We start from the raw sequence: 24929 nt of genomic DNA on the forward strand, positions 1-24929 counted from the left end.
TTTAAAAGAACAGCTGAAAGGGTGACACCTTATTCTCTTTCTTGCAGACTAAAATAAAGACCCACCAGCTCTCTCCCTGCTACTCTCTCTCCTCCCACTTGATTTTACCTTTTTTCTTGTTGCAAGAGAGCATAAGAGGCAGCAGCAGCACCGCTGAGACTTATCAAGACTCAACACACACACAGAATCCAGCCAAGACATTTGCTCAGCTGTCTGCAAAACCAAACCAAACAAATCAGACCTCACATACAACCAAACTACCAGCAACATTTTGAAAGAAAAGACACTGAAACCAGAAAACAATTTAGGAGAAAAAAAATTCAACTTAAAACAACTTTTTGTTTTTTAAAAACATGCCAGAGGAAGAAAAACATTATTAAAAAAAATTAAACCAACAAAAAAAATATTAAGAAAGAAGATTTATTTTCTGATTTTGTATAAACATTTAGGAAAACTTTGTTTCAGACTTTTTGGGGTTTTTTTTTGGAAAACATTGCAAAACATTTTTACCTTTTTGTGTGGGTCTTTTTTAAAGAACAAAAATTAAGAAGGAAAAAGATAAGTGTGTGGACCATCCGATAAAAGGAAATACTGAAAGATTTCTTGCGGAGAGGGGGAAGACAGACTTTGGATGCATACATTTGGGGGGGGACTGCCTTTTTAGTTTATTTATACTCCTCTCCTATATTCCTGCTGGCTGATGAGGCAGAGAAAGGGGCAGACAAGTAACCAAGACTTACTTTTTTAAAAATAGTCTCTGTTTTTTAACCCTTTCTTCCCCACTCCATGATTGTGGGAAACAAGAAAAAATAATTTGGAGGGGAAAATGAAGAAGTGCAGAACCCTCTGTGCAGAAGGCAAGGCTGGAGCCAAACTGTAAACAGAACCTGCCTCTCTCACCTCTTTGCCTAAGCGTGGGAATTTATTATTTCTTTTAAAGTCTGTCCTTCAATGTGTCTGGAACTTTTGGGGCTCAGAGTCGGTATGGATTTCAGATTGATCTTCATGTCTCTCTGGTACCTGCCTCTCATCAGTACTGAGGTGAGTGTCAAACCATTTTATTTTACAGCTGAGAACAATCAATATCTGGTGAACTTTAGACCCAGGATAAAGTATACAGAGCAGAGTGAGAAAACTCCTTATAGGTGTTTATCTGACAAGTTTCATTGTATCTGTGGGAACAGTTGTAAATTTTGGGTTTTTTTTTAATCATACTTTATTTTAAATTTAAAATTAAATAATGGTAAATAAATTTGTTTTTAAAAGGCAAGAAAATGAATAAGGGGAAAATAAATACTGTTGAACAAGCAACATTTAAGCCGCTGAACTGACAGGTAAAAGGGAGTTGGGGAGAAGGGTTCAGTTTTGACTCTATATTGGGGGGGGCGAGGGAAACAATTTCAGCAAGGCGAATGGGGCCACACGGGGGGGAGAGGGGGAGCAAATTCTGCACCTGCCCAAGGCTTGCAGTTTGGGAGAGGGCAATTCCCCTCTCCCCCCCCCTCCCCAACTACACCCATGTCTGGGGTGCACTCTCCATCCCCACCCATCCTGGCCAAATGTAGCAGTTGCAGCTTCTCAATCTCGCGTGCATTTATGAGTTTTGCTCTTTAAAACAAACAAACCTTATTTAGGCAACTCTTTCTGCAGCGCACCATGGCTGGCCCTTGCCCTGCTGGCTAGCTGTTCGTAGGGGGAACACCTTCTCCCACCACTCCCCAGAGAAAACATGTAATCCAATGGTATCTCAGACCTCCGGGTGGGGATCTTCAAGCTAGGTTCTGCTGGAATTGAACAGGGATGAGCCTGTCTGGCAGTTCAAGAGGGAGCCTGGGGTACCTGTTGCAATGGGGGGGGGGGGTTAGACCGAAGGAGAGAGCCCCCAGTAGTTTAAGAAGGCGCTTGCGTACATCTCACGATGCTAGTGGAGTCAGACGGAATGAAAGCGCTCCGGTGTCGTTCAAGATTTAGGTCTCTCTCACGCTGGGAGGTCAGGCTGAGTGGAAGTGGGGAGCTCCCCGAGTTCTTGCGGCTGAATTCTAGCCCTGGTTGCTGGCTGCAGCAGCAGCGTGTTCCCCAGCTGTTCTGGGCCGGGAGCTGCAGCAGGGATCCTCCCATCAGTTCTGAACAAACACCCAAGAGGAAGGGAAGATTGCAACGATTTGCAGAGAGGTTTGTGTGTGTGTGTGTGTGTGGGGGGGTTCTTAAAGGAACCCAGGTCCTCTCTTTTGCTTTCCTGGTTTTACCCCCCCCCCCCCCCCCCCCGAGATTTCTTCAGACACAGCGTGCCCGTCTCTTGGGACTCTGTGATCTCTTACACCAATGTAACTTCATTGGGTCCGACCCTCAGCATGCTGCGCGGTGTGTGTCCGTATGAGTAAGAGCGCATCTCTAGAGGGTCAGGACATAGGGCGGGAGAGCCGCAGCAGCGTGGCTGGAAATGCACAGCTGCAGGTGAGAGTAATTACCAAAAAAAAAAAAAAAAAAACTGAAGAAATCAAGTTGGAGGAGCTTGCAGGGAGCTGGCAACAGCAAAGAATTTAGTCTGGGAGCGACAGGAACAGCACGAGTAACGAGGACTCGTACTTCTGCAATAGAAAGCTACAGAGGGTCCTGTGGCACCTTTAAGACTAACATTAGTATTGGGAGCATAAGCTTTCGTGGGTAAGAACCTCACTTCTTCAGATGCAAGAAGAAGTGCAATAGAGTTATTCATAGAGAGCTCAGGGCAGGACCCAGCCAAGTATAAACAGGCACAACATGGAAAAAAATACAGCCCCCCGAAAACACCAAAAGGGCGGCGGGAGTGGCAAAGGGAGAGAGGCAGGGGAGGGTTAACATGGAGGTGAGCCTAGCAGAGATGGAAAGCTGGGACGCAGCCAAGGCAGGTTGTTTTGACCACCAACTGGTGGAAAGAATTCTCCTTTTGTTCTCCGTGCTCCTGCGAGTCGTCATGCAGATTTCACCCACCTCCGCTCGCTCCTGCCTTGCGGTGCCAGCGGGGGACGCCCGCCCCCCTATTCCTTCCACCCACCCGTGCCTCACCTATTTGGGGGAGGGGCAGGTGCACTTCGGGCCCCACCCTTTCTACAGCTGCAGTCACTCACCCTGCCAGTCTCATTTCCCAGAGCCAAACCAAATACAACCAAGAGGGAGGGAGGAAGGGCTTCCCCACCACGGGTGATGATCATCCTGAGAAAAAAACAGCACAGATTCATTCCAGGATTTCGGCCCAAAACTCTGTCCACCTTCTCTCCCTCCCAAACTGCAGGAGTTCGCACCACACCACTATTTCTTTCCTTTTAATGAGGGTAAATCAACATCACACTCCTGGTAACTCCTCCACAGGCTTGCTACAGCTCTATCTGGAACAGCTCTGAGGGAAAGAAATAACCATCATACTTAGCAGCTAGATAGCACTTTACATTTTTTAAAGAACTGGGCAAGCCTTAACTAATTAATCCCCATAGCCCCTCTGTCAGGTACTGTAAGTGCAGTTTAAAACAACAACAGTAAGAGGACCAAGAAAATGTCACCATGACTCAACAACAGAGTAAAAGAGGCAGTTAAGAGACAAAAAGACATAATTTAAAGTCAAATCCCACTGAGAAAAATAGAAAGGAACATTAACTCTGGCAAGTCAAGTGTGAAAGTATAGGCAGGCAAAAAAAGAATTTGAAGAGTAACTAGCAAAAGACTAAAAAAAATTGCTCTTAGTTTGTAAGTACACCAGAAGCAGGAAGCCTACCAAACAATCAATGGGGCCACTGGACAATATAGGTGCTAAAGGAGCACTCAAAGAAGACAAGGCCATTGCAGAGAAGCTAAATTAATTCTTTGCATCAGGCTTCACTGCAGAGAATGTGAGAGAGATTCTCACATCTGAGCCATTTTTTTTAGGTAACGAATCTGAGGAATGGTCCCAGATTGAGGTGTAAATAGAAGAGGTTTTGGAACAAGTTGATACATTAAACACTAACAGGTCACCAGGACCAGATGGTATTCACTGAAGAATTCTGAAGGAACTAAAATATGAAATTGCATAGCTACTAACTGTGGTATGTAGTAACCTATTGCTTAAACTGGCCTCTGTAACAGATGACTGGCAGATATTTAAGGTCTCACCAATTTTTAAAAAGGCTCCAGAGGTGATCCTGGCAATTACAGGTCTATAAACCTAACTTCAGTTCCAGGCAAACTGGCCAAAACTATAGTAAGGAACAGAATTATCAGATGAACACAATATGGTGGGGAAGAGTCAACTTGGCTTTTGTAAAAGGGAAATCATGCCTCACCAACCTATTAGAATTCTTTGAGGGGATCAAAAAACATGTGAACAAAGGTGATCCAGTGGATATAGTATTTGGACTTTCAGAAAGCCTTTGATAAGGTCCCTCACCAAAGGCTCTTAAGCAAAATAGGCAGTCATCAGATAAGAGGGAAGGGTCTCTCATGGATCAATAACTGGTTAAAAGATAGGAAACAAAGGGTAGGAATAAATGGTCAGTTTTCACAGTGGAGAGAGGTATAGTGGGGTTCCCCAAGGATCTGTACTGGGACCACTGCTGTTCAACATATTCATAAATGATCTGAAAAAAAAGGGGTAAACAATGAGGTGGCAAAATTTGCAGATGATACAAAATTACTCAAGTTAAGTCCAAAGCAGACTGCAAAGAGTTACAAAGAGGTCTCACAAAATTGGGTGACTGGGCAACAAAATGGCAGATGAAATTCAGTGTTGATAAATGCAAAGTAATACACATTGGAAAAACCTATTCCCAATTATACATAAAAATGATGGGGTCTAAATTAGCTATTACCAACCAAGAAAGAGATTTTGGAGTCATGGATAGTTCTCTGAAAACATCCGCTCAATATGCAGTAGCAGTCAAAAAAAGCTAACAATGTTAGGAACCATTAGGAAAGGGATAGATAATAAGACAGAAAGAATCATAATGCCCCTGTATCAATCCATGGTACGCCCACACCTTGAATATTGTGCACCGCTCTGGTCACCCGATCTTTCTCTAAGGTGCCACAAGTACTCCTGTTCTTGTCTCTAAGGTGCCACAAGTACTCCTGTTCTTTTTGTGGATACAGACTAACACGGCTGCTACTCTGAAATTTAAATACTGTTTCTGTAGTGTGGGCGATTCCGCCAGCCATTACACTCAATGTAATTTTGACTATATGCGATTTTTGCTTTAGGCGCTGACTGCGGAACTTAACCCCAGCGTAAGATGAGACAGACCTGTTATTCTTTTCTCCCCTGTCTGAACTCACAAAAGCTCTGAACTGGAATCAATGGGCAGCTCTAAGGGAAGTAGAGACCTGGCTAAAGCTGTCTTGGTTGAAAAGGCAGAGTTTGCCCCGTCACTATGCTAGATAGCTCAGTGGTTTGAGCATTGGCCTGCTAAACCAACAGTTGTGAGTTCAATCCTTGAGGGGGCCACTTGAGGATCTGGGGCAAAATAAGCCCTCCAAATTGTGCCTCCCCCTCCCTTACAGCCTCATGCAAAGACACACAACCATGGATACATTAAACACCCCGTCCCCTATGCAAGTCCCTCCCCAACAAAGCATGCATCATACAAATACACACCTATGCAAATCTGCATGTAAATACACACATGCACGTGTTGCCAGCAACACACGCGTCATACATACATTATTATTATTATTATATTTCTGAGCACCCCCAAAGTATGCAAGGCACTTTGCAGAAACAAGTAAAGGCACAGACCCTGCCCTGAGAAGCCTACAGTCTGAATTCAGACCAGACACAACAAGTTAAGGCATGTGCACATCTTGCTGGTTCTATTAAATGAGGTTAGAGATATCCATCCGTGTACCATAGAGACATCTTAATGCAAACATGTCATCTTATTCCTGGAGCATACATACATCCACACATACATGCACCATGCAATTACCCCCTCAACTATCGCCCATCCCCCTCTCCCCCCCCCCCAGACTGCTTAGGAGAAAACACGCCATGGGAACTGGGGTCAGGTGACAAGTTTGATCCATTGAACACATGTGATGAGGGCAGCTTTTGTATTTCCCCAAATGGAAACCAAGCTCTCTTTTCCATTCCAACCCTGGAGCTGTTTTTCCTGCCAGGGGAGATGTGGTCGAGGGGAAGGGACTCTCCCTGATCCTCAGGCCTCTGCACTGTCATTTATCAGCATCTGACTCCACAAAGGAGTGAGGGGGGCAAAAGACCCCTAATATTTCCCCACATAACACCCCAACGTACCCAGTGGGAGGATGACAAACAAGTGGGTTGAATCCTGGCTTGAGACATGGGCAGGAGATAAGAATGCTCCTCCCCAAAACATCACCTCCTGCTTTGAATCATTTCTCTCTCTCTCTTCCTCATTTTGGTCTGTCCCTGTGTGGGCAAAGGGGAGGGGATGGAGGTAAAGAAGGGTATGAGGTATCCTTCACTCCTCGTGGCTCTCTCTTCTCTTCTCTTCTCTTACCCAGACCACAAAAGGGAAGCAGTTGGTGCTGTGGGCTGCCCAGCAGTTGTGTTTGTTTGAGCAGGCGAGTATATTTCTGCCTCGCGCACTAAACACGAAACATCATCTATGTTGGAAGGGAGGGAAAAAAATAAATGTGCCTATTTCTGTGCATTGTGAGAGGTGCGTTCATGCACACACACACAGTGTTTGGGCACTGCTTTAACACTGTCTGGTGATGTCAGAACTCAGGAATGCTGGCCCCCAGCAGTAGTTTTTTTTTGGAGGGACTGTGATGGCATTTCTCACCTCCCTCACCAGGCTGAAGATGGCGCCTGCCTGAGAGGACACACTCAGCGCCCTGATGGAGTTTCCCTACCCAAACCCACATTCACTGTCACTGTCCCCCTCTCCACCAACCTGCAGAAGCTCCTGAAACCCCTAACTGACTGCTTAATGGCAGGCCCTGTAAGAGCAGCATGCACGATGATTCCTCACTGCCTGTAAAGGGAGGAACTACTTGATCCTGAACTCACATCTTTCTCCACAATGTCTGGGGGAGCGTCACTAGAAACACTGGGTTTGCATCTGATTCGGAAAGATCTGAGCTGTAAAGTGGAGTCCTTTTGGTCCCTCCACTTCTCCAATCACACCCATCTTTAAGGCCTGGGAGCCCTTCCAAGGGGAGTGTGAAAGTGGGAAGGTATTTGCCAGCTGGGAAGCAAGGATACTAACCTATTTGCATTTTCCCTGTGGGTCATAATAATTGCCTTGCAACCTTTAGAGAGATGGGCTAAACCAGGCGTGGCTTTGGTTTTTGTAAATTTCCATTGGCTGGGCCTGCGCATTTTGGAATCCATCTCCCAAAGAATGGGGTGGGGCTGTTAAACAGTCCTAGTTTTGGTTCATCTCTAATTTACATCTTCATGGTGTCATGGCGTAAGCCTCTTATACTGTCCTGCACACGTGAGGCTCTTGCAGGAGTGAAATGGTGCAACCATGGCAGTGAATTTCAGGATGGGTCACATGTCTGGGGTAAGCCCGGGGAAACGACAAGGCGATCAGTGTGGGTCTATCTCTCCCCATCAGCTGATGTGTGGGCCAGGAGAGAATGACTCTGTCTCTTACGGTATTTCCGACACTATTTATACATGTTGTGCTGATGAGCAAATTCTTCCATTACTTTGCCCAGAGGCTGCTGTTGCTTGGGGGCTGGGGACTGTATGCCTCCTCTTCATGTCAGGGGATGGGGGGTGAGATTGGTACTAGTAGATGGTTAGAACACAGAGGGCAAGACTGTGTCACTGGAATCAAGTTAGCAAAGATTGAATGGAATGTTTTAGGGAGCCGAACCTAAACAGTATTTCTGTGCCCACATGGAATGGATTCTGGGAGAGATGAAGGGGTTTTCCCTGACTTGTGAGAGAGCAGAATTGGTCCCTGGGAGATGGGTGGAAGGATTCCTAAGAGGTTACCCATAGCTGGGTGTGGCACTGGAAGGGTTAAATGCATCTGCCCAGCCAAGGAACCAGCAGCCCCTGGGGTTAAGTCAGAATGAGTCTCTTGCCAGGCTCTGCTGGGACTCGCCCGTCTTACTCCACGCTGAGGAATGTCACAGTGTCTCCCCTCACCATCCCCAATCTGAGTTTAAGGTAAAGAGAAACTTCTTCTCTTCGTACCTTGCTCTCTTCATCCTTCATGCACCGACCATGGTATAATGACACAGTGGCTATTAACCCATCCCTGGCATTGTGAACCCTCTGTTCTGATCAGCAATGAGGTGGCTGGGGAGTTTCATAACCTACCCCCTTCCCCAGGGAGAAGAGCAGAGAGCTCAGCGCCTTTCTGCATTTTCCTCCCCCAAATCAGAGGGTCTCCCCTTCCATTCTCTCTCCACTGCCATTTATGTGGCACTACCCGGATGTGCAGAATCACAGCCTAAAAAGGAGGTGAGGAATTTCTTTCTCCAAGCCCCAAGGGTCTTTCTCAATCCCTTCCTCTCAGTTTCACAATCTTTGCTCCCTCGGGGCCATGCATTTGCTGTGCTATTAAATGAGGAGGAATGAGCTACAATCTGTTGGAGCCCATGAATAGCCATAGGGATCACTGCAGAATGGCAGTGCATGCTCCATTCACTGCCCTTGCAGAGACTGATCACACTTTTCAGCACTCCCAGCTCCTGACGGCGCAGGGAATAGGACCTGGAATCTAACCTGAGTTTTCCACACAGCCCGGCATACATATTTCTAACCCCAAAGCAGTGAACTGGCCTCTGCAGCATTCCCTCTTCCCTCCCCACCCAACATGGGTTGGCTCCATGCTAGATTGCCCTACTCCGTGTACATGTCTACAAGTGCAGGGGAGGGAGAGAGTCACAGTGAGTTAATGCATTTGGGTTTCACCCTTGGCATCTTGGGGTTCAAATCTTACCATAGCAGAGGGCCAAGGACTGAAATAGATATGGGCTCCCGGTGAGGACTGAGGGGCATGAGCAGAGCTTTGAGGGGGTCTCAGACTGAAATAACAGAGGGGACTGTAGGACAGGACTGAGCTATACGTAGAACATTAGCAGAGCTGCACGTGGATTCGTTTTGCATCAGCCAAGGCTGCTGACATCTGAAAGTAGGGAAGAAAATCTGACACATAATAGAGACGTGCTTAGAACTTACCAGCACATAAAGATCACACTGTTCTGCCTCAACATAGGGCAGGCAAAGCCACCACTGAGGAGACCCCACTGGCTTGCACAGCACCTGCCCAGCACTGTACATCCTTTGCTTTCATGAGCACCAAAATAATTTGACAATGTTAAACAAACAAAGAAGCATGCTTGCGTGTATGCGTCCGTCAGTGTGTCTGCCTGCAAGTCTCTAGCGCAGGGGTAGGCACGCCAGCTGATTTTCAGTGGCACTCACACTGTCCACATCCTGGCCACCGGTCCGGGGGCCTCTGCATTTTAATTTAATTTTAAATGAAGCTTCTTAAAAAATTTTAAAACCTTACTTACTTTACATACAACAATGGTTTAGTTATATTTTATAGACTTATAGAAAGAGACCTTCTAAAAACGTTAAAATGTATTACTGGCACACGAAACCTTAAATTAGAGTGAATAAAATGAAGACTCGGCACACCACTTCTGAAAGGTTGCCGACCCCTGCTCTACCGTGATGGCTGTGCATGCAAGTACAGAACATGGGGAAGCGAGGAACTCAGGGTGGGAGCAGAGAGAGGAACAAAATCACTGGGGTAGGAATTCCAGGGTCATGCAGCAGCACAAGGCCAGGCCTCAGGCACTTGACAGCCAGCCAGGACTCCATCAAGACAAGAGACTTCTTTGATCTACCACAGAGTTAAAAGGAGATCATTAACCTGCTCTAGACTAATAACCCCCCCAACCTCCCCCCCCTTGCTGCAATTGCAGGAAAATCCCTAGCTGCTCTGGTTGGCCCATGGGGAGACTCCACCCCCCACTGCCATTCCACCCTTCTCCCAGCCATATCGCAGAATCAGGTGGATGTGTTTGCTGGTAATTGCTGCATTGTGTGCAGGGCCGGGGGTGGGGGGGGCGCAAGTGGGGCAATTTGCCCCAGGCCCCGGGCTCCACAGGGGCCCCGCGAGCCCTGGCCAAGAATCCCTTTCCTGGCTAGAGGCGCCTTTTAAATTTTTACTCACCCGGCGGTGCTCTGGGTCTTCAGCAGCACTTTTGCGGCGGGGGGGTGTCCTTCACCTCGCTCTGGGACTTTGGCGGCACTTCGGCGGCGGGGGGTCCTTCAGTGCCACGGAAGACCCAGAGCCAGTGAAGGACCCGCTGCCGAAGACTCAGAGCGCCACCCAGTGAGTACAAGCGCTGCAGCGGGTGGCGCCTTATATTATGTCCGCTCCCCCGCTTTGCCCCAGGCCCCCTGAATCCTCTGGGCGGCCCTGATTGTGTGTCTTCCCTTCTTAGCTTCTAAGGGTCCCTCCGTAACTTGGGTGTGCAGTTTCCTACTCACAGAAAGAACAGGAGTACTTGTGGCACCTTAGAGACTAACAAATTTATTAGAGCATTTGTTAGTCTCTAAGGTGCCACAAGTACTCCTGTTCTTTTTGCGGATATAGACTACTAACACGGCTGCTACTCTGAAACTACTCACAGAACTTCCTCAGCCCAGGCTCTGTGACATGGGGATGCTAGGACATCTTAGGTGAGCATTCCCCTCGCACAGACCCAACTCAGAGAGGTGGGGAGAGAATAACAAACCTCACAACCAGGCATAGTCTCTCACAGGTCCCTCTCAGACTTGGCTTTGTGACTGGGAAGAAAGTAAGAAACCTCACAGCCCAGGCATGCAGTCCCCACTGCCAGAGCTGCTTCAGAGATACAGGTAGAGAATAATGAGGCCTACAGCCTGGGCGTGCTGACATGCTTTAGTCAAACTGATAGCATCTGCGACAAGAAAAACTTGGCACCTAAAATTCCTTCTGTGATCAGGGAGTGGAGCTAATTCCTGTAATCCGGTCCCCAGTGAGTGGGCCTGCTTTTGCAGTCCCTCTGCAGAGCACTGATCCATAAATGCTCCTCCAGTTTTCTCTCCTCCTCCTCCTAGCTAGCAAGGTCGCATCTCTCCTCTTCCCACTAATTCCACCAAAGTCATGCAGTCATGTAGCACCTGCCTGCTGACCCCAACAAGTGCCAGAGTTTAAAATAAAGTCTAATTTCCTACATGTATTAAGTATCAGGAAGGACCAGAGTCATCTGTACAGTGCAACGTTCATCCACAGATGCACTTCTTGACAGGTGAAAACATTAAAAATCAATTCTGATCTCAGATTACAAATACCTGGACTCAAACAATCCATTTTCTAATATACACTCCAGTGTGTGTGATACAAAAATAGTACCATACAGGAGGAATACAGAGCCTTTCACTTCTAGCTCACTGGTTCCAACTAGGGTGACCACCTGTCCTGAATTGCAGTCCTGAAATGCAGAGTTCAAGTTCTGGTTGTGGGTTGAATGACTCCGGGACAGCATTTGTCCTGGATTCCCTGCAGCGCCACTCTGCACCTGCCCAAGGCTTGGAGGCAGCACCAGCCTCTTCATGGTGGGGGGGGGGGGGGGGGGGGAGGGGCTGAGGTGGGCCTTGGCCCTCCCTCACCACAAGGCCCCTCCCCCTGCTCCTCCTCTTCCCCCTGAGGCCTTGCCCCCTGGCCAGGCCAGAAGCTGGAGTCGGCCCATGGTAAGAGCTGCCCAGGGAGCCCCAGCCACTGTGGGGAATACCCAGACCCTCCACCTGCCCTGGGCAGCGTGCCGCAGGGGACAGGGGCATGGGCTGGAGACTGCTCTCGGGCAACCTCGTACCCCACCGAGGGCATGTGCAGGGTCTGGGGCTCCTCACAGTGGCCCAAGCTCCTTAGGCAGCTCTTACCACTGCCTGGTTCCAGCTTCTTACCAGGGGGCAGGGGTGAAGAGGAGGATCAGGGGGTGGGGGCTCAGGGGAAGAAGAGGGACAGGGATGGGGCCAAAGAGGGGGGCAGAGCTCATGCATGTGTCCTGCTTTTGCCTTTTGAAAAGATGGTCACCCTAGTTCCAACCCAGATCCAGCTTGGTAATTATCAGAAGTCATCATCATATGACAGCTGTTTGGTGGCCCCTGAATGACATGAGTTTATGGCCTCTCAGCTGTGTGTCTTGTGAGAAGACGCCTATATCACAAAAAACACCATGAAAACTGGCATTAGCTGGCTCCCTTATTGGCAGCCTAAGCAGAGAGTCCAAGGATTTAGTGGGCTGGGAAACTGCACTTCTCTTCTCATCCCTAAAAATGGTCCCTAAAGATCAGATCTGAGGCCCATTGGTAACAGGGAAGGGGGAACAGCATGTGGGGTGAAACGTGCATTGCCATTGCCTGTGTGGTACCTGCTCTGTGGATAAACAGAGGATTCATTGTCTCTAGAGTCATCAATCTGGCACTTTTCCCCAGCACTAAACTGAAATGAAATGTTACACCCCGAAAGCAGTTGAGCAAAGAATAACCTCGGTAAGAGAGTATTCACCAGAGCCCAGGTACATGCATCTCACTAATAATCATAAAACATTAAAAAAAGCTACATTTCATAAACACATGGGGCCAAATTCTCCTCTCAGTTACAACGGGGCAGCCCACTGAGGGACACCGGGCAGGGGCTCAGCTACCACCCACTGCACAGGAACCCAATTAGGCAAGCAGCTGAAAGGCCAACTTTTCACACATGAGTACTCCAGAATAAAGAGAGCATGGAGCTAACCAAACAGTTGGGTAATACTTTTCTCTGTTTCTGTTCCTATTATTCTGGAAATGTGTTTTAATAAGTACTTGCTTTCCCATGCCTCTACTCTGTACTCCTGCAGGGCAGTCACAGGGACCAATTCAGAGTTGGTGTAAGTGGCTGAGATTTCACTGAGCTCAATGGAATTGCACTCACTTACACCAGTTCTGAATTTGACCTGTAACCTGGGGTTTGTAATGTCAGCATTCAAGGTTTATGACATTGAAATCCAATTGTTATGACATCACAGCCCAACACCATGGAAATAATTGTGATGTCATAGTGCAGAGTTTGTGACTTTGCTGCTGGATCAAACAGGAGTAGCAAATTGGTCTCTGAAAGAGGAGTCAGTCTCCCTTTCCACTCCTTTTTTTTAACAGTGCCCAAATGGGCACATAATTGGCCAATGGGATTTAAAAACAAACAAAGCCCGCAGAACATCTGATAGATCATGTGAGTGAGTTTCATAGCAGAGGGAAATATTGGGAATGTTTTCCCTAATATTTTTAAAACTACTCTGGTACTGTATCCCTTTATAATGAAACTTCCCTGACTGTTGGCAAAGTATTTAAGGTTCCTCAGCGTGTAATGCTATTGCTCAGCAATTCTCAGACTTCATTCCGCAGCCCACTTTGTGAGAGGCAGAGATTCTCTCACTTCCCTCCTCTCAGATTTCCCATCCCACATGTTCATGGCAGCTTTCCTCTCTCCGTTTGGCTGGTTCCCTGCCTCTCCCTCTCACTGCCACCTTCCCCTTCCTCACCATAATTGGAGCTGTTTGTGCAGGATTGGCATTCAATACCTGTGTAACACTTGTTTCCTACTTTGTTATTGTCTGGTAGGGGGACCCCATCCCAGAAGACATTTACAAGATAATGAGTGACAGCTCGGTGCGCTCCAGGAGTGACCTCCAGCGTGCCCTGCAGATAGACTCCGTAGGTAAATCTCCTCTACACCAAACACTCCTCTTCCTTCCTTAAATCTCATGGTGGGAGTACCTTTCTTTTTCCAGCAGGTACACTGGCAAGGCTTATCACTCTAAATATAGAAACATGTTAGTCTCTAGGTGCCAGTCTATCAAGCTATACTGCAAAACTCAGTTACAATAGGGCTGGGTACTGGGGAGATTTAAATAGCCTGGTGCATGGAATGAGGAGCTTGAGAAAAACCCAAGCAAGCTTCTGAGCTAGGAGATGCCCAGAGAGGTGGTTGGAGTGGAACATGAGTAGATTAAGAGGTGCACAAGTGGGTGAGTGAACTAGCTCATGGGCTGATGCAAAGGCACACAGGTGAATGAATGAAGTGGGCTTTGAGGAGATGCACAAGTGGATGAATAGACTGATCCATGGGATGACAAAAAGACAGACAAGTGGGTGGTTGGGAGTGAGCCAGGTGAGCTGATAGCACTCATCTAGGAGCAGGTGAGAATATGTGCAGGGGAAGGGGGGATGAGAGAGCTGGTCCCCAAGTAGAATAGATAGGGAGGGGCACAGGCAGGTGGGTGGACTGGTTCCCAGGTAGACCCTTCTATGAGATGATAGAAAAAGGAAGAAGGACGTGGGATTGTGTCAGGCTGACTAAGCTGGTGGGGGGGTTGGAATTGCTTTGTCATTTTCTGTGGGTAATAGCTCAGAGTTTGCAGTGCTTGGGAACACCTGGCCAGGACTGAAGTCACAGAGCAGCAGCAGCAGCCCAGGGAGCAAAGTGTGGAGGGATTGGCACGTGTGGGAATGAGACCACGTGTCACGGTCGCCAGGCTGGATCAGGAATTTATTTATAAACGGTCTCTTCAGAGTGAATTCCATTCTATTCTAACCTCTGCTCCCGCCCGTCCCCCTCCACCCCCCTCGCCTTCTCTCTTGTGTTTTGTCTGTTTGTAGCTTTGTAATCCTTGCCGAGACACTATCTACGGGGGAACAGAATTTCCTGCTTTTGTTTCCTATGCCAGTCGGACCACTGGCACGTTCTCAAAAGCATTCCCGCTCCCTTTCAAAATGGCCTGGGAGGGGACGGGGAAGGGGGGAGAGAACCAGCTGTGGGCTGCTATTGTTTTCCTTAAAAAGAGGCGACGAGGTCCCCCCCCCCCAAGTTCTTCTTCTGAGTCCATGAGCCACACAATGGGGCAGCTTCCAAAATTAGCAACACTGCCTTTTGCAAGCCTGGGTCCCCACCCGTCAGCAGCAGCAGCAACGGCCTATCAAGAAGAAGGGGAGGAGGAGGGGGACCTCGGTTTTCAATAGAAGATTTGTTTCAAGTCAACAGTGTTGCTCTTTTTTTCTCATCAACTTAACCTTTATGCAAAAGGCAACCCCCACCCTGGCCTGATAAAATTCCAGAGAATGCAAGATGGGGAAGGGGGGAGAGGGAGAGACAGAGAAGATGTGTGCAGTCTGTCATGTCCTATAGCTTACGTAAGGGATACATTTCTGTTCCAGTGACTAACCACTCATATGCTTAAGAAATTAAACAGGATTCTCTTGGGAGACCAGGGGTTTGGGAATGGGCTATGGAGCCTTTCAAGCCCAGGTCATTGGTTCCACGCTAAACCCAGATTAGGAAATACTGGATGACACAGGGGATCACATATGGGACTGAACGCTTTCATACCCAAGTTACAGATTCCAATTTGCCCTCAAGTAGTTAGTGACTGCATGTCATTACTGTTCGCTGGCCTATGTGAAATCAGCTTGGTGCTGTCACCGCAGGCCGGCAGCCAGGTGTTCACATCACAATATCCACTGATGATGACTTGTTCACGTGTGGTCTGAACAGAGACCAAATGCCCCTCTCACCCTTAAAAAGTGGCCATCCCCAGGGCACGGGTGAAGTGCATTATGGGGCGTGATAGGTGTGAGATGCTTGCTCTGCTGTTGTGCCTGATAAACAGAGATCTTCAGTCCAGCGCCTTGTCCCAGTCCTGAATTCACTTTAATACAATAACTCCCTGGAGGCTGATGTCCATTCTGCCTCCCACTGCAGCTACACCAGGCCACAGAAGGAAAGAGCTGCCGCTGGGTAGGAGCTGTCTCTGAACACTGCTCTAGTCTGGGGCTCAGGAGGGGCCACTTACTAGAGCAACCCAGGGAGACTATGAGAAGTTCTCTGTTCAGCACTTCCTATGGGAAAGCAGTGGGATGGGGTACTGGGAATTGGGCTGACTGCTAACAGTCGTCCTTCCTTCCCCCCCAACCACCCCCAGTAACTGAGTTTTAACTGACAGTAGTAGAGGGGAAGAGTTATTTTGAACTCATTTTTCTATTCTCCTGCCAAAAAAGTTGACTACCTCAAATGAGCGCGAACGCAAGTACCCCACCGCCACCTCATCTAATGCACCTGCATCCTGACCTCCCGCCCCACTGCTATTCCAGTCCTGGGTCCTCCACTCAGCTCTGCCAGTGCCCCTCAGTCCTGCTCTGTAGCACCCTTTGTTATTCCAGTCCTAGGACAAACACACAACTCTACCACTGCACCTCAGTTTTCACCTGCAGCACCTTCTGCTAATCCAGCCTTGCTCCTTGCTCTCCACTCCCACTCAGCTGATTCACCTGAATCTTGACTTGCAAGTCCCTCTGCTACTCCATGTACATTCCAAATAGCTCTGCTAAAGTGCATCTCACTCTTGCCCTAGAGTATCTTCTGCAAGTCCAGCCCTGGGCCTCTCTTTAACAAGATATGCCGGTTACTGTGAATGGAGCAGTGTGATGAGGTGAACAAACGTAGAATCTCCCCACACTCATTGCACTTGTGACCTGAGTTGGGACTTGAACCTAAAACTCTGGACGGGACATGCTAGTGCAGTAACGAGACCGATGAATCACCCAAATGCTGCCTCCTCTGTCACTTGATTCCCACACCATTGCCTCACTTTTTTACCTCATTGTCTTATTTGGCTCTGTCCTTCTCTTGCAGAAGAGGATGGCTCCAATTTGGATCTGAACTCAACGCGAGCCCATCCTGGTCAAAACTTGCCTCGAGGGAGACGAAGTCTAGGTGAGTGATAGACTCAGACCTAACTTCTGTGCAGGAGTTTCAGTGTAAGTGAGAGATTAGCTATACAGATACATGGGTCTGTACAGTCTGCATCTGTGTCCACCATGAGTGTATGAATGTAGGTGTGCATGTTTAAGTGTGTGTCACTCTGCGCATGTGCATTTAGCCATGTAAGTGTGTTTGTGTTAGAGAGTCTGTCTCTGCCTCTATGCTACCAAATGTAGTCTCCTTCTTTCAGCATTGCTGTAACTGCCCCAGCACCAAGGGTAGTACAGACAGCAGGGTGCAGGCATTTCCAGCACTGTGTCCTGATGCCCTCCTCTGGCTGGGGCTTCGGACTTGGTGCTGGCAATGCCTGAGCCCTGTCTGCATTAGCATTCACTTCATAGCTCGTACCAGTGCTGGAAAACAAGCTCTAGATATGCTATTGTAGACACGTCTTGTGACAGTCAGTAACTAACTCTGTGTTTCTGCCAAGTGTGATACTGCCCTCAGCAAACGTAGAGACTGCTATTAATTGTTAAGTACTGAAATTAGCTGAAATAATTCAACAGAGCAGAATGATAATGGACCAGGCCTGGTGCCCTAGCGATTGTTATTTGCACTTTTTGATTCCTAGTCCCATCCTCTTGCTCCAGTAGGGCCTGAAAGTGTTGTAGAGGCCAAGTGTTCAGCACCTGAAGTGGAGGAGCTGGTATTCGGAAGCAGGAGACATCATTCTGCAGCAAATCACGCTATCTCATTACATAGCGGCACTGACTAGCCCCTGTCCTTTCCGGCCCAAGATGTTAGCTGTAGTTATCATTATTTATTATGTACCATCAGGATTCTTGGCCCTTTGAAGGAGACAGTGAACGGCATTGAATGGGTGTAGGATGGGGAAAGAATATATTTCTGTAGCTCCAGGAGAGTGTGAGCCTTTGTCAGATAACATAGTGGGTTTGCATCAGGTTTCTGGGAGTAGCCTGTGAAGCCTATTTCATCATTTTTCTCTTGGGTCCCTCTAGCTGCAGTGGTAGATGCTGAGCCAGCAGTACTCGCAGAATGCAAGACACGGACGGAGGTCTTTGAAATCTCCCGGAGCATGGTAGATTCCACCAATGCCAATTTTGTGGTGTGGCCGCCATGTGTGGAGGTGCAGCGGTGCTCCGGATGCTGCAACAACCGCAATGTGCAGTGTCGCCCCACGCTGGTCCGCGTGCGGCATGTCCAGGTACACAAGAATCCTCTATCCTCTCCGTCCCCCTTGCTTCCTTTTCTCATGGCCCCTCCAGTAAAAACACAAACCAACTGGGGGGATTGCCTGTGGTCATACAAGTGAGGGGCTAACCGTGCTGGCCTCTCCATCACCACCCTGACAATGCATCTCAGCCCAAACACGTGCACTGAGACAGCATCCCCTCCTCCTCTCCTTGCCCCTCTGTGATCTTCCTGCCTAGCCCGGCTGTAAACAGACACCTGATAGCTGACCTCTTGCTCTGATCATGCTAGCTCATCAGTTAATAGTGATCTCCAAGCTTCCTCCCAGACAGCTCATTTAAAAATATAATCCTCCCCCGCAAATCTTCTGCCTGACCTGTGAGAGATTCCCTCAGGCCTTGGGCAGGCCGGTGTGTATGTGTGTGTCTGCACACTCACACAGTCTGCTTTATCAGGAAATTCCTTTCTCAGAAAAGCCACTCTGAATGAGGGAGAAAAAAGAGAGAGGGGGAGAAATGGGAGTTGTTTTTGTGGAAAAAGCAAAGGTCAGGGCAAAAGTCAGCCAGGAAAAATGACCCGGAAATGGCTTCTCTGAGGTCTCTGTATTGTGTGGTTGGAAATGTTTGTCTAGTGAGCAGCGTGTGGTCTGAAGCGTGTGGAGTGGGGCTTTCAAGGAAAGATAAACAGCCAGTAGGTTTGATCACTGGTTGAGTGATGTTGCCAGGGCCAGTGCATTGGGAGCATTTCAGTTCCAGACTCAAAGCAGTGATAGTATTTATAGCCTGCAGACCTCCGCAGGGAATGTGGTTTTGTTAGATAAGCTAAACTAGGTCAGGCCTGGTCAGTATTTGAATGGGAAACCACCAACGCAAACGCAGAGACTGTAGGATGTGCTGCTGGAGATCTAGTAAGAGGTGCTCTTCCCTCTGAGAGTACGGCTACACTGCCACTGGGAGGTGTAAGTCCCAGTGCAGGTAGACGTACAGCCCCTAGCTCTGATTGAACTAGTACTCAAAATAATAGCACGGCTGCAGCAGCTCGGGATAGCTGCTCAAGTACAATCCCATCCAAGAGCCTAGGTATGTACTCTGGCTCTTTTTAGTGCACGAGCTCAATCATAGCTAGCGTGTGTACATCTGCTTGAGCTGGAAATTACACCCCTCAGCTGCATTGTACATGTATCCTGAATCAGTGATGCAAGGGCTGCAGAATGGTCCTTGGGAGCATTGTGTTGCCAGACATGCTGCCTTTCACATGAGACGAGAGCCCCTTACCACTGTTAGTCATCAAAAATAATGAGACAAATTCAGACATGGCTCCACTGAAGTTAGTAGAGTCGCGCTTGTTTGCATTAGGTCTGAATTTCTCCTCTCTGCCATGTTGTTTTTTGCAACAGTAAGGGTTTTAACTCCAATATCTCAATTCAGTTAATTACATTCTTCCTACCCCCAAAACTTCCTCTGTCAAATCTATCAGACCCAGCATTGTTCTGTATTTCTTTTCTCAGTTGTGTAATGTTTTTGGGCACTGTTCATGTTTCATGCAAGAAGCAGCTGTAAGTCAGGAGTGGGTGAAGTGATTCTCTATGTACAAAGTCAAAGTCAGACCTGCCTGGCTATGTGCTACTCCACTGAAATCAGTGAAAGATGCACCAAACTGTACCAGGTCTGGATTTGATCTGTGGATTTTAAAGTGCTTTTGGACCCTTTGGGAAGAAGGGCAATAGAGAAATAAAGGTAGTATTCATGTTGATGTAGTGGGAGTTGTAGCTGTATTTATATTTTAGATGGGTTTGCTTTTATTCTCGCCCAACAGGTAAACAAGATAGAATTTGTTCAGAAGAAGCCAAACTTTAAAAAAGCCATTGTGCCCTTGGAGGATCACCTGGAGTGTCGATGTGAGGCACTGTCGTCTCAGCCCTCCAGTCGCAGTCGGCCAGGTTCACGTGAACACAGAGGTAAGGCTGCTGGTACTAGGGGAAGAGAGAGGGAAATGCTGCAAGATGAGACAGAGGGACAGAGCCTCAGCTGCTGTGAATCAGCACAGCGCCGGTGAAGTCCAGGGAGCTTTACTGATTTCCAGCGGCTGAAGGTTTTGCCTAGAATGCTGCTTGTGAGAGAGGGGAAAAAATGGGGAAAATGGAGGAGGAGAAGAGGGTGAGAAAGACAGAGAGAGGAAAGTATGGAATGGGGAAGAGGGAAAGAGCAGAGAGGAAAAGGAGAGTGGAGAAATGAGGAGAATAGATGAAGTGAGGAAGAATGGAGGGGAAGGAAGAACAGGGTCTTCGGCTCTCTTGTTCTAGAGATGGTGGGGAGGGAGTGGTATTTCCAGCTGTCTCAGCTGCTGCTCATGGCATGATACACTCCCGTCTCTGTTTTGGCAGGTAAGTCACCATCAATCACTGCAGCCCCTGTTTCGGTGAGACAACGAGCACGCCAGCTGCCAGCACGAAAGAGAAAACATCGGAAGTTCAAGCATGTCCACGATAAGAAAGTGCTGAAAGAAATCCTCACAGCATAGAGGTGCTGGCCGGGGACAGAGTGCAAGGCAGGTAATAGCACCAACTGCCACAGGAGGGGGGCACTTTGGGAAGTGAGCCAGTCTGCTCTTCTAGTCATGGGGAATTCCCTTCCCACACACAAGCGCTGCCCATGCACCTCAACTGCTACCCACAGCACCTGCTGCTATTTCAGCCCTGGGCCTCACACACACTTCTGCCCAGGTATCTCAGTTCTGCAGCTCTTGTTATTCCAATGTAGGGCCAAGATGCTCAATAGTGCCGAATTGTGTGATCTAATGAAGTAACAGGACTAGGCTGGTACTCACCAAATTCATCCCACTTATGATTTATCACACTTGAACTCATTCTTGCAGAGGTGAAAGATTTATGCATTATTCCCACTTTGCCACTGAGCCCTACTCTACAACCTCCCTTAAAGCTGAACAACAAGCCTATCCCCTCTATATCTAAAAACCACTGGAGACCATATTATTTGTCTATTATGTGGAGCTCGCTCTGATCTTCCTTCATGAATTGAGTTTCCACTGGAAATGGAGAATTAATGTCCATTTTGTATTCTCTATTGTGGGATTGCTTTTTTTAGTTTTTTGGTTAAAATGGTGGAAGCACTTTGATGAGTCTCGCTGTCCTAACAGGAAGTCTGAGAACATAACAAAGGTTTAAAAAAGCAAAAGGAGAACTGGAGTCTCGAATTAAATCTGGAGCCTTTCAGTTCTAGGGGCCTGACTCTTCTCTCACATACAGTGATGTAAATCAGGACTAACTCCATGGACTCCAATGGAATTTCACTGGTGTAAAGTCAGTATGAGTTAAAGGAGAATCGGGTCTTAGGTTCTCAATAGGCTAGGCCTTTTGAGACAGAGAGAACTGTGGTCTGAGCACAGAAACTTGGGAGCCAGGAGTCTTCTAATTCCATCTTTAGCACTAGGGCTGCTCTGGGTTTCGTGTTCTGCCATTTTAACCAAAAAATACTCCTCTGGTCCCTGACCAGTGCAAGAATCCAAATGCAAAGGTGATGTGCTGCTATTTTTGTTCCTGTGCCAAGCTTGGCTTGGTCTGTCCTGGAGATAAATAGAAGACTTCAGTGGCTTGGTCTCCAGGGCTATTAATGTGGTACTTCAAAGAAAACATTATCATAGAAGAAAGAGAGAAGGAAGGGGAATAGTAGAGCGAGATGGGTTCTTATTCTAATTCAGTGTCTGTGTTTGTTTCACTTTTAGGTTTATTTAATATGCAGTAAAACCTGCCTTACAGATCACCTCTGAAGAGAAACCACCTGTCACGAGCAACTACTTCCAGAGGCCACAGAACACAACCACTCTCTGGTGTGCCAACCTCGGAAGAGAGACCACCTCTTACAAGTCACCACTTTTGCTAACTACCATGAGTGGTCGCTCTTGGCAGGTTTTACTGTATTTGCTGTATTGCCCCTATGGGGTCCTCAGAGTGATAACTCTTCCTCTCTGTCGGTCTGTCTCGATGCCTGAGTCAGACGGCAAATGGTGCTTCCCTTTCCATGACCGGACCTTCTGCCTCGATTTCCCTCTCTTCATTTATTAACAATATTTTAAAGTTTTCCAAAAAAGAGAAAAAAAATTTAGAAACCCCTCCCCAAACCACATGTAACTGGAACTGGATGATGCCTTTCCTACTGCAGAGACTAGAACGGCAAATGGGAAAAAGAAAAATGGGTCAATTTTCCTTTGAGGGGCAAAAAAGGGGAGGGGGAATGGGAGCAATTTTCTTCCTTTCCCCTCTTCTTCTTGGTGAGGGTGGGAGACCCTGGCTGAGATCAATGATTGTGATGGACATGTTTTAAAGCAGGCAGACCTCAGATTAAGAGAGGAAACCAATGACGGAAAATGCACTAAGGACTTTTATTGTCCCGTCTGGACAGATTTTTTTTATGTGTGTGTATATATATTATTTTAAAAACCACTAAAATGTACAACATCTCGGGGAACAGAAAAAATGAAAGCAAAATGCATTTATCTCATCCACCCCTGGTGCAGACTGGAAGACTTTTGGGGCAGTGGGAAGGAGTGGACAGCTGGCAGAATCATTCTCCCCTCTCCCGGCCCCCTGACAAAGGATGCTGTCTTTGCACATGGCTGTAGAGGGTTCGACTTTCCAGTCTAGGACTTGGGTTACTGTTTAATTCACTTGTATGTATATATATCTCTGGTTTTAAAATGGATTTGTTCCATGGTGGGAGGAATCTGCAGGCATGTTTGTGCATCAGCTCAGGTGGGCTAGAAGAAAAGCAAACTTTCCACGGCTTTACCCAGTGTGTGGGGGGTGCAGAATGGGGTGCACGGAGCAATGTCCCTCACACTCTTTCCCCCTGCTCACAATTCCCCTGCAGGATACAGAGGGACAACACAATCAACCAACGAAATACAGGCTTAGAAACATTACTTCATCAGAACAAACTGTAATTGGCTGACCAGTGATCCTGAGGGCAGGATAATATTATCCAGGAATATCTGAGAGCAGAATAACCCTTTCATGGATGTTTCTCATATCACATTCTCAGTTGCTCTCCCCATCTCTACCTCCCTGGCTCTCCCATTTTCCTCCCCCATTTTTCTCTCTCAAACACACACACGAGGATTTCCTTAACTTACATTAAAGCCCTTTTCAGTTTCAAAAGCTATAGATCCAAGGAATTTCTTGGGCAGTTGAAGGGGTCTGGGGTGAGGGCAAGGGGAGAAAGTAAACCTCTACTTCACAACAGTGATTAAAAACAGAAACAATCCCCTTTGGTGAAAGAGCATTGCTGACTGGTGTCCCGACCTCCACAGACATCTTAGAGAGCCTCAGACGTCTAGGTGGCGGAGGACAAATGACTCTTCAGATAGGGACCACCTGTACACACCCCACACGCAATTATTAAGGACATTGTTATTTATCATATGAATTGCATGAGGAGACCCAGTCATGGACCCAATGTGCTGAGCACTGTATAAACACACAACAAAAAACCTGTCCCAGCCCCAAAGAGCTTACAAGTTAGAGCTACAACTTTCCTTTCCCAGCTGCCTCTCCTTATTCCATTTTCTTTACTATGATAGCTCCCTCTCCTGGGAGAATGAGGCAGAAGAAGGGGAAAATATGCAGTATCCTCTCCAAGGGGAATAACCCCTCTCATGGTCACTCAGTACAGCATACACATTGGGACAGAGGAAACAAGGAGTAGGCTGGAGGTAATTTCGCCTTCATATTTGTGCCCTGTTGGCAAAGGACCCATCCACCAAAGTGCAGGCAGAAATACCACGGGGAAACTAGCAGCAGAAGAAAGGTGATGATGCAGCGGGATGGGGAGTGCTGTTCATCAGACGGGCTTAGATCTCCCCGCACCTCAAACCCAGAGCTCCTTGCTTGCTCTGCGGCCAACATCCTTCTCTGCCTCTTGCACTCTGCTCCATTCACCCCACCCCACAACTTCTCAAGTCTTAAGACACTTTGTTTTCCTGCTCCAAAATCTCCTTCCTGTGGTTTGTAAAGTTGGTGAGTTTTTTTGCTTTTTTTATTTTAATGTAAGATTAATTTATACTCAGTACTGTATTTAAAGTTGTAAAAAAACAATACAAAACAAACAAACAAAAACCAAAACTCTCAACAAAGTGTTAAGTTTCTTCTGTATGCAAAACTAAAAAAGCAAAAAATGATCAGAGTTCAGAGAGAGAATCCCAGCTTCTACACTTTCATTTCTGGGACACTTTAACTGAGATTATAAAAGCAGTAACTAGAGACTGAACATTCACATTAGCTTTTCTAGTCCACCCCAGCCACCAGCCAGGGCTGGATTTTTCCCTACTGTGTATTCCTCTTTATTTTGTCCAGTCTAGTTTTCAATGACTCAAGCACTTGGGATTTCTCATTCTAATAGGTCTCACCTTTAGCAATGTTTTCTGATGCCCAGACTTCCCCATTGCTCACTTTCATCCCATTATTCCAGGTTCTACTCCTTTGAACAACTCAAAACAGTTCCTCTTCCTCTGGTGTTTACATTCTTCATAGGCTCCTAAACAGTTGACATATTCCCCCCTTAGTCATCGTCTAGACATCTACAGCTCTTCTCTCATAAGGGTTCAGAAGGCCAATGTGTTTCCCCTTCCACTGGGTAAGGGAGGGGTTGCACATTCTGGCACCCATGTGCAGAGCGCTGCCCCACGCTACCGTGCAGTTAACACACATGTGGGTACAAACAGCCGCCTCAATCTGGGCTGTTCCACAGAGAACTGTTGGAATGTCCCTCTGAACTGGCGAATCACCCCCCCCCCCCATTTCTCCGTTCCCTGAGTCTCCTGCTCTGTTTGAGTTAGTGAAACAACTGTTCCACATTGTCTTACTAACTAAAAGAATAATTCAGAGTCTTGGAGAAGCAGCATTCAAAATTCTCTTGCAACAACTTGTGTACAATTGCACCCTGCTACTCCACAATCTTCCTGGCAGTTTAG

The 24929-nt window shown here is 47.5% G+C and overlaps 1 protein-coding gene and 1 long non-coding RNA gene across 3 annotated transcripts in view; one reads left to right on the forward strand and one right to left on the reverse strand.

Annotated features, from left to right (window-relative positions):
- Positions 1-2205, reverse strand: part of LOC128838888 (uncharacterized) — a 29025-nt gene extending 26820 nt beyond the window's left edge. Inside the window, exon 1 of the long non-coding RNA XR_008445307.1 lies at positions 1626-2205. This is a non-coding gene — a long non-coding RNA (uncharacterized LOC128838888). The remainder of the gene's footprint in view (positions 1-1625) is intronic.
- PDGFB (platelet derived growth factor subunit B) lies at positions 1-24082 on the forward strand. Of its 2 annotated transcripts, none has more exons than XM_054031333.1 (7): positions 1-1041; positions 13598-13694; positions 16665-16745; positions 17753-17958; positions 19761-19902; positions 20329-20496; positions 21687-24082. In XM_054031333.1, the coding sequence occupies exons 1-6, from the start codon at positions 952-954 to the stop codon at positions 20463-20465; spliced, it is 753 nt and encodes a 250-aa protein (XP_053887308.1). In that variant the 5' UTR covers positions 1-951; the 3' UTR covers positions 20466-20496; positions 21687-24082. The 2 variants fall into 2 exon arrangements, with proteins under 2 accessions (XP_053887308.1, XP_053887315.1); XM_054031340.1 differs by having other exon boundaries at positions 20329-20492.
- The last annotated feature ends 847 nt before the right edge of the window (positions 24083-24929 follow it).

This window comes from Malaclemys terrapin, chromosome 1 (assembly GCF_027887155.1).
Source record: "Malaclemys terrapin pileata isolate rMalTer1 chromosome 1, rMalTer1.hap1, whole genome shotgun sequence".
In the NCBI taxonomy this organism is placed as follows: domain Eukaryota; kingdom Metazoa; phylum Chordata; order Testudines; family Emydidae; genus Malaclemys; species Malaclemys terrapin.